Below are 10,043 nucleotides of genomic sequence, written 5' to 3'. Positions count from 1 at the left end.
TTTTATTTTTCTTATGATCATATATACATTTTTATGAAAAATTTTGACGAAGTAGTGTCACGTGAACTGTTTGAGATAAGGTGTCTACGCTCCTGACACGAAGGTGCCTATGTTAGGTGGGCCCGGGGAAGTTGTACGTATTCCGTAGAATAATCAAGGCGTACAAATTGCTGCAGATATCACTGTTATAAAAATAAAATAAAAAAGTATGAGATAACTTGTAATTTAAAAATTATTTTCTTGTTGATGTTAAATTATTCCTAGTCAAATCAACAACAATTAATTAGTTGAAAGCTTATGGAAGTAGTTAAATAGTAATTAACTTAGGTCATATATTAGGAACATTGGTTGAAATTGGAATAAGAGAATGAATATTAATCAGCAACTAATTTTGCTTCTTGCCTAGTTTTATGTTTGAAATTAAGGTTTTGCATAGTGGGAATTCTTGGCGAGAGAATGGAAAACACAACCTAACTATAAATATGTAAGACCCGGAATTATAGAAAAAAGGGGTCCTTAGCTAAGTGGTAGAGCATTTGACTGCAGATAAAAAGGTCACCGGTTCGAACCTTCTAATTTCATCTTTTTTTAAAATTATCGATACACACATTTTCTCGCTTTTATTACAAAGATCAAAATACAAGAAGAAATGCAACTTATGAAACTTGTACCGACTGTTCAAATCAAACTTTTTAGTTACTCAGTATAGAAGTTTTGAAAAATATTCAAATAAAACGTTTTACTTATTTTAAGCTGGAATAGAGGACATAATTGCGGCATATTAACAATTTAAAACATGGCCGTACTTTCTTGAAAGGAATATTTTTCCTAATCACATCTTTTGTGTTTGTTCAAACTCTTTGAACTTAAACAAACTGATACCTTTTAAATCATTAAAAACAAAAAAAGGATTTATGTTGAGGATTCTCTCACTTCCTTGGCAAACCTCATGCTGATTCCTGTATTGCGTTCATCACAACTTTAGTCCCCAACTAGAAAAGGGTTTTAAAAAGCAGTAAAAAAATAAAACTGGCGTCGCCCGGACTCGAACCGGAGACCTTCAGTGTGTTAGACTGACGTGATAACCAACTACACCACGACACCTTGATGTTAAATTGTTTTTATATATTATAAAAATTTAAATTTTGAAACAGCTTTCACAAAGCATCCACACAATCTTTTAAAACTAGAAGGGCTTGTTCAACCTAATCGTAGCACATAAACTTTTAAAAACCATTCTGAGAATGTTATTTAAGCTCCATGTTTTCTTTACCCTAACCTCAATCTTTCGCATTTTCATATCCGTTTCGGGATTTAGAACGAATTGGAGACACTTGATGTGGTAAGGAACTTTGACACAACTTAATTTTGTTAACAATCAAGAAATCAGTTGAGACTCGTAGATTTTCAAAAAAAAGATAGGCATTTAGCATTAACAAAGTACGCAACAAACCTAATGAGCGAGCCCCAGTACCGTGTTCAGAATTATATGGAAGGAGAAACAGGTTCTCTGACTATAGATAATTAATAAAATCACTAGTTATATGTGAAGAAAATTTCACGATCATTTTAACGGTGTTTGTTTTCTTCCTTTATAACCAAAAAGTCAAAACAAATTACTCCTTATGCTTTCTCGTACAATACTCTTCAAGGCAATTGACTTTATGGGAATTATAAGACAATAGTGCTAAGACTAATGTATTGTAACTAAGCCTTTCAGAATTCGGATTTAATGGGACTGCCAAGATAATGGTCAGAATATTTCTCAAACATCAATATGATACGAGGTTGAGAAAATAAAAGAGGAAAAGACTTGAGTTACATGAAGAAGATACATATAGGTATACAAGCACTACCAACCAAACAAAAAGCTCAGCTAGATATAATAACAATTACGTAGTAATAAACTACACGAAGGGATCACCAAACAGGTCTGGCTTACCAACCCATCAATGTTCTTCTTACTTTATCTACAATCCGATTTCTACCAACCATAGTTGACATGTCAATACTACAGTTATCGTCTAACAGGATTCTGTAAACTTCCCAATCACGATCTGTTGTACAATGCCTTCCGATCTCTGCCTGCATAACAAGAGATTAAAGTTCATTGCAATTTAGTTTTTTATTAGCATAAGGCCTTGACTGAATGTAGGTTGTTTAAAGATTTGCTGCCTATAGGTTCAGTGTTCTTAGGATGTTTGTAACCTTTTTGAAGCTTACTAGGAGTATAAAGGCAATCCATTCTCTTCAAATCTTCACATAGAATCAGTAAAGTTAAAAATGTGCTAACTTTTTCTTTCAAACACCAGCATATACTTACCGAGAAGATGCAGATCCCAAGGTTCTTTAATGCCAGTGTAACATCATAGAAAACACGTGGTCTACCGTTTCCAGATAGCTCAATAGGATTTGCAACCAAAAGTTCAGTATCTGGTCCCCGATTTGCTATTATAACACGTAAAGGATGAAGCATTTCCACTTTCAAGCGAGAACAAATTGCATCTTGTTTCTCTGGATCTACAATCTTTCTTCCATCCTTCTGCCGGATAAAAAGGTCTAATTCTCGTTGACCCTTATTAACTGGTGAAAACCGCCCAAAAGAAATCTACATGGAAAAGAAATCAAACTATCAGCATAGTTTTCCTTTTGATCAGAGAAAGAAAAATCGATTGTATAAGCATTCTTCATTTCATGTTTTCTCTTTGTGCCATACATTACACAATTACATGTAAAACTCTAAAATGGGGGTGAAATGATGGTCTTTAATATCAGGGGAACAACCAACTGTTCAGATAATTGGCACATTTCCAACAGTTTGCCTTAGATATAATAAAAACTGTAATAGAAACTAAAGATCATTCAAACAAAACAAAGCACCTATACGGGAATAAATCATTTACCTCCCAACGAGTTTACCCTTATTTTTCACTTAGCAAAAACTAAATTTTACATTGCATTATTTTAATGTCTATGAGATCAAGGTAGCCTAATTATTTAGAACGAAAAGATCCTTATTTTTATATCTTTTACATTGTGAAATAAGCACTCTTGACGCATCTGGATTTGTAGATAGTAGGGGGAATCGCCTTCCGGGTTGTTAGAGCTCCTAGTACTGGGTAAAGAAGACAATAAAACCTCAACAAAGCATATTCCTTAGGTAAAATCCACAATATCTTTGAACTTGCAATGAAGAAACCATAACCTTGGCAATCATCTACATTATGGTGCAATAAGTTTATGGACTTCAAACTCATTAATATACCAGTAAGAACCAAATTCAAGTACACCAAGCCCCAAATTAGATAATTTGCAACTAAAGCAACAAAAAATAATGAGGAATCAATAAGTAGAAAACTGTAAATCTAAAAGTCAATACCTGAATACTGAAGTCTTTCAATGTCCTCATAATGTCATAAAGAAAACCCTTGTGATCAATGCAACTAATCTGAAGCAACGTATGACCAGGGCTCAGGGAATTATCTATTGTCACACTAGCCTTCTTCAACTTTGTCATATCTGAACTAAGAGCTTGTGCATGAAATTCGTTATCTCCGATTTTGCACCTAAATAATTCCTCAGCAACAGATGGAGGAAGAGAAGAGATATACTGAAGGTTGTCATACTTAGAGCCAGCTAACTGAAGCTCAAAATCACATGATTCGCCCAAAACAGCACGCAACTGCTCATATGTTTCATCTTGCCTAGCTTTCGTATGTAAGAGCTCTCTGAACATGAAATGGGATATGATAAGATTCACTTCTTTTCGAACATCTTACGAATAATGAATGAAAAACAGCATTATGGATTAGAATAAGATCCTTAATATATGAAGTACTAAAGCAAAAGTCCCCTGCACATTCTAATTCAGATTTACATAAACCCAAATATACTAGAAATATTTGCTTGATATCACAAGATATGGTCTTCCGTCAGTCATCCCAGGAAATAATTGGTAATAGTTACAGGAAATACATTATCTATCGTACATTTGAAGGTAATATAATGCAGGAAAGGAGTATTAAAAACATCGTCCACCAAACATCTGTTTTTGTTACTCCAAAATCAAAATATGAATGAAGTAAAAGTCTTTCAAAAGAGAAATACTTGTGATACGGTAAACATGATTATACATTTGAAAGGAGATACAATGCAGAAGAGGAGTAATTGATAACATTGTCCGCAAAGGAGTAACTGAAAAATCTTTCACCGTCCGCGAAGGAAACTGAAAAATCTTTCACCGTCCGCGAAGGACTATTTTGTTACTCCAGAATGAGAATATGAATGAAGAAAATAAGCTGTTCCCAAATAGAGAAACTTGTTATCCATTCTTCTGAGAGAAGAAATATAAAAACACTTGTTGGAATTATTTCTGCATAGTTAACTAAGAATAAAGGTACAGAATTATTGCACCAAATATAAATGTCTGCATTGTTATTTATCAGATTAGAATATTAAGCTAAAGTCAAGAAACATTGTGTATTAGTCAAGATGACAATTCAAAAATGAAGCAAATAAGGCACAGCCATAAAAGATAAGAAAAAACCAAATAAAATATTAGATTGCTCCTTACAGGCTACATCCATCATTTTTAGTACTTAATTTAGTGTTGGAATTTCACGTTTAACTCATTTTTGTCCCCATGAAGGAGCTTTCCGCTTGCCAGTTCTAACACAACAGGTTTACTACAACCCTATAACTCTATGACTCAATATTGTAAAAGCAATGCAGAAGCTATACACTTACAAGTTGTCTGTTATAAAGAAAAGGTCTACCGCATGGCCATCAGGAGTTTTTGTCACTTTTACCCTTTGGATGGTAAGCTCGAGCTCAGAGAGAACTTGGTTAACGTCTAGCAACATCATGCAATAGCATTAGGAGAGAGCACTAAATTAATAACCATAACCTGTGTACGAAGATTTGTCACTACCATGTAATAATCCTCTTCGGTCTGAGCTACAAAATGTCAATAGGTAAACAGGAGAAGAAATAGCGGGTGGCGATGGTTGGTTCAAATAAATTGAAACAGAGCATGATGGGCAAACTGATACAAGGCGCACTTTCAAATTCTTCCATTTTACTTTAGATGAGGAAGACTGAGGAACCACCCATAACACCACATAGCACCATATCCCATCCGTTGAAACATCTGATTCACAGAAACATGGGGCAATTAGTTAACGATGTACCAATGGAGAAAAGAGAAATATATTTTAGTTGTAGACAGAAGGAGCGGTAGGTAAGTATTTGAATTGGCAACAATTAGCCAATCGCAATAGCTCTTATGGAGATTAGGAAAGCTAAATATGTGACCATGATAAAGTCGGCCAGCTAAAATTGCACAATGTGTTGAAGTTGTTTTCTCCCAGTAATTTTTTTTCATTAAAATCGAAAAGCTAACTTCCATCAACTATGAACCGGAATCATTTTGTTTTTTTTTTACAAATATCACAACTCTTACTCCATATCACTTGCCTCAACCACTACTTCACATTGTTGAAAACTTTTAATAATAAAGAGTATCACTAAAACACTATCCTCATTTTCCATTATCCTTCTCGTTCGATTATCATGCATCAATTAAAATTCTTTCAAGTAAACACTACGAAAAATTATCCGGAAAACTTTTTTCCCAAGACAAAATAATTACGTAGAAAATATTTTTTTAGGGAAACATTTTCCTCCGCGCAAAACACGATTTTTTGCAAGAATTGTTAGGATGACATTTTTCCAAAAGATCTTTTTAACTATTCATTCTTTGACCTCCAACAGTTATAAATAGGTGAAACCAGCTCAAACGGTGGCTTATTGTTTGGCCTCCAATTGACAGTTTTGGACTTCCATATTCCAACGCTGTTTTCAAGCTTAGAAATGGTCAAAATTAAAACTTGAATGAAATTTTTCAAGTTGAAAAACAAATTTTGAGCTTTCTCTCCATAAATTTTTGCCAAAAGAATCTTCAGTACTTTGAAACAGATACTGTTTGCAGAGTTTAAAAAAAGGTTCCATTTTTGCGAAACAGATGTCGAACAAACACCACCAAATCATAAATTAAGTAGCAAATCAAACTTTCATAAACATGAAAACAGAATATATATATATATGTATTGCAGTTAAAAGATATCAGAAAAATCCAGAATAATCAAACAACATGCAATGCATATCTTGTTAAAAAAATCCCTAATCATACGAAAACAATAACAAACAAAATCAAAATTCATCCCATAAACAAATGAAGTAAAACAAAAAGAGTAACACAGAAATTGATAGAAATGGAGTGAAAATTTAATAAGAATACCTCCTTTGATTATGTGGAGACCGAAATCGAGAATGGTACGAGAGATATCACAACCGAGGCCGGTTTTATCAGGACAATTCACCGTAATTACATTAGGCTCCTCGCCTCCCTTCCCCTTCTGAATAATTACGGTGTCGCTATCGTCGTCGTCCGGTACACCCATACCGGAATCCGATGATCAAAACACAAAAACTAGAAGAAATATAGCCGACTGGTCACCTCAGGTTTGCTCAATGCTAAGTTGGTTCGAGAAAGTTCGTTGAAGCTCGTGTACACAATTGTGTGGAGAAGCAGGTCGTTGGTGTTTCCACTTAAATCTAGAGAGAGCGGGGAATTATTGATTGGGCAGGAAATTTAATTTAAAAAAATAAGATTTCACGAAATTTAATATTTAAAAAATTTATTTAAGATGTTGGACTGGAACAATATTTAATACTTATCGGGGCATTTGCATCTATATCCGTTTTTTGGGTCACGTTTTAATTTGTAACCGCTTTGCAAAAAAAATTACAAGCGTACCCACTTTTTCGCGTAACTTCAGCATACGGGCCTGAAGTAGCAAAGACAATCACGCAAAACTTCGGCATTCTAGTAGACGGGCCTGAAGTAGCAAAAATTGCTGAACCAAGTATGCCAATTTTTTTTGTTTGTAATTGCCAACTTAAGCATAGTAGCTGAAGTTTTGTTCTCTATTTGCTGAAATTTTTGTTTGTAATTGCTGAACTTAAGCATAGTAGCTGAAGTTTTGTTCTCTATTTGCTGAAGTTTTTGTTTGTAATTGTTGAACTTAAGCATAGTAGCTGAAGTTTTGTTCTCTATTTGCTGAAGTTTTTGTTTGTAATTGCTGAACTTAAGCATTCTAGTAGCTGAAGTTTTGTTCTCTATTTGCTGAACTTCAGCATGTTTTAGTTGAAGTTTTGTTCTACATTTGCTGAACTTCAGCATGTTTTATGCTATCATGTAATTGATTTTTTGTACAGATAATAAGTTTATCATAAGTAGAATTAGTAACTTAAAAAACTAGACAATGATTTAGCACAACAAGTTAAAATGCATTGATAATGTATAAAGTTGAATAAAAAAAAGGCGAAATACATAGTTTACCCATCCAACTTACACTCAAATCCCTGTTACACACCTGTTGACCACGGGTATAACTTTACACACCAAACCTTTCAAATGTGTGTCAATTACACACTACTTTTGACCAGCTTCTGGGACGTGTGAAACACGACCAATACGGCACGTGAAAAGTTATTTTCTGTCTCACCTGACAAATTACAACAGCTAATTACTGGAATTGGGCCCATTTTCTTAACCCCTAACGCCCAATTCTTCATCTCCTTTTTATTAAAAGCAACCATTTTCATCTTCTTCATATTAAAAGGAATCAATTTCAGAAAAATCCAAATAAACCCAAATAAACCCTAACTATTTTGACCCACCCATTTAAATCAAAACGGTTGAACAACCTAAAGTGAGAATACTAACCTGAAGAAAGTAACAACAATAAAGAGTAGATGTGTTCTCGTCGGATTCGTTTCAAAGGTTAGGGCTGAAGAACAGGGATTTGAAAATGGAATTATGTTTGCTAATCTAGTCGCGAAGTTGTTTTTAATTAACAGGGTCAGATCTCTTTTGGGTCGGAATTAAGAAAAGGGTCGGTCTGTCCATTTTAGTTAAAGAATCGTTTGTTTTTTAATTTAAATTAGCCCATGTATACACATCATTGAATATTAACGGGGCTGGTCAAAAGTAGTGTGTAATTGACATATATTTAAAAGGTTTGGTGTGTAAAATTATACCTGTGGTCAACAGGTGTGTAACAGGGATTTGAGTGTAAGTTGGATGGGTAAACTATGTATTCCGCCAAAAAAAAAAATAGAATGTGAATTAAAGGAAATGTACTTATATTTACATACATGTACGTACTTACTTTAGAAAGTTATTTATAATTTATTTTTCAATAACCTGATAAACATACTTATGGCAACATCATCCCCATGAACTGAAGTTTCATAGCAGCACCAACAACAGCAGCAGCAGCAGCAGAAGAAGAAGAAGAAGAAGAAGAAGAAGAAGAAGAAGAAGAAGAAGAAGAAGAAGAATAAAAAGAAAAAGAAAACGAAGGAGGAGAAAGAGGAGGAGAAAGAGGGCTGAAGTTGTTTAAAAAGTGGGTACAAGTTGAAACTTTTAAAAAAATGGGTATAAGTTAAATGAGGGCGACCAAATAGGACGCCCCGTGCAATTTTTACACACTTATTGTATTAAAAGTTTATGGTCTAAAATAAATTTATTTACTTTAACTTGTTCACTATGCTAAAAATAAATTTTTATTTTTACTTATCAGTTTTAGCAAACTAAGAGAAAGATAATTTTTCCTGTTTTATCTTTTACATTAATTACTCATTTCTTAACAACCACGCTTGGAACACTGTGTCATCTATTGAGAAACTTTTATCAGTATTAGGGGTTATATGGTAAAATACATATTACAAGTCTTATTTCTTAAGGGACGTGTAAAGTCAATAATTATTAACGAGTAAAAGTGAAAAGATGGAGTATAAATCAAGAAATGCAAAGTTTATACTCCCTCCGGTCCACAATAAGTGACCAATTTACTTTTTTATTTTGGTCAAAAATAAGTGTCCATTTATATAATCAAGAAAAAATTCAATTTATTTTTTCAAAATTACTCTTATGTACGTATCCCTAAAAAGTCATTTACTCCTTACATTTGAGAGGAGAAGTAAGTGCTACTATAACTATGATGCAACATTATTTAACGAAGGGTAGTTTAGTCACACTAACTATTTTCGTCTAAAATATTATTTTCTTAATGCGTGTGCCAAAAGCAAATTGCTCACTTATTGTGAACCGGAGGAAATAATTAAATATGAAAGTTTGAATCTTTTTTAGAAACTAATAGAAAGTGTGTCCACATAGAAATATTATGAAATAATATTATCATGTCAATTCATATAACAACATGCCAATAAGGACATTAATAAGGATGCAAGGATCAAATAGATTTTAAATATAAGAATGGTGTTAGAAAAAAAAGAAAAACCTTGTTCCAAGATTCACAAATTTTAAGAATACTAGCTTGTTAACTTTTAAATATATGATGTTCTATATTTTAACTAACTTTTCGGCTCAAGTTTAAGTATTTAAGTGAAAAATGAGGATAAGTTTAGGGGGCTGCATATGCATTTGGCCTAAAAATATTCACCATGCAATATGTATCGATACTATTCGATCTTTATCGTGCGGCAAAACGAAATGATGATACGTAGTGAAAGTGGTTCGGGACTATGAGTATGGGAGACAAAAGCATGGGTATAAGCAGAATCGTGATTCGGCCATCCTTTCGAATTCGAAACAAAGACAACTGGAAGAGCATACACTCGAAGCGGACTAAATGAGGTTATTTGCATCTATACCCTCTTTTTGGATCACGTTTTAATTTGTGCCCGTTTTGTAAAAAATATTATCAGCGAACCCACTTTTTCGCGTAACTTCAGCATACGGGGCTGAAGTAGCAAAGACAATCACACAAAACTTCAGCATTCTAGTAAATGGGACTAAAGTAGTTGTAGACAATAAATTTGCGTCGAGAAAATCAAGACCAAAAAATATCGCAACAATCGTAGTATTTTATTTCGAATATTTGAGTGTTACAATCTCTATGAATCCTCTGATTCTTCTTTTCAATAGTAAATAAATTCAAGGGGCTTTGAGCTTG

At 33.6% G+C, this 10,043-nt stretch overlaps 1 protein-coding gene and 1 non-coding gene across 2 annotated transcripts; both read right to left on the bottom strand.

Moving 5' to 3' along the window:
• Window positions 1–1,030: 1,030 nt before the first annotated feature.
• Window positions 1,031–1,104, bottom strand: TRNAV-AAC (transfer RNA valine (anticodon AAC)). The gene has a single exon. It is a non-coding gene; the product is annotated as a tRNA-Val (tRNA).
• A 646-nt stretch (window positions 1,105–1,750) lies between these two features.
• LOC107830071 (ACT domain-containing protein ACR9) lies at window positions 1,751–6,626 on the bottom strand. Its single transcript, XM_016657556.2, has 6 exons — window positions 6,299–6,626; window positions 4,931–5,149; window positions 4,747–4,852; window positions 3,380–3,728; window positions 2,324–2,608; window positions 1,751–2,085 (listed from the first exon to the last, which is right to left on the bottom strand). Exons 1-6 carry the CDS (start codon window positions 6,459–6,461, stop codon window positions 1,939–1,941), a joined length of 1,269 nt encoding a protein of 422 aa, XP_016513042.1. The 5' UTR covers window positions 6,462–6,626; the 3' UTR covers window positions 1,751–1,938.
• Window positions 6,627–10,043: the final 3,417 nt, after the last annotated feature.

The sequence above is a fragment of the Nicotiana tabacum genome, chromosome 3 (assembly GCF_000715075.1).
Source record: "Nicotiana tabacum cultivar K326 chromosome 3, ASM71507v2, whole genome shotgun sequence".
Lineage (NCBI taxonomy): Eukaryota > Viridiplantae > Streptophyta > Magnoliopsida > Solanales > Solanaceae > Nicotiana > Nicotiana tabacum.
Note: the sequence above shows the minus strand (reverse complement) of the source record. Positions and strands in the feature narration are given on the sequence as shown.

Coding starts and splice junctions, on each gene's coding strand:
- LOC107830071 (XM_016657556.2), bottom strand. CDS start 6,461: ATGGGTGTACCGGACGACGACGATAGCGACACCGTAATTATTCAGAAG. Junction 3,729..4,746: donor TTCTTTATAACAGACAACTT/GTAAGTGTATAG, acceptor TTTCATGTTCAG/AGAGCTCTTACATACGAAAG. Junction 2,086..2,323: donor TTGGGATCTGCATCTTCTCG/GTAAGTATATGC, acceptor CTTGTTATGCAG/GCAGAGATCGGAAGGCATTG.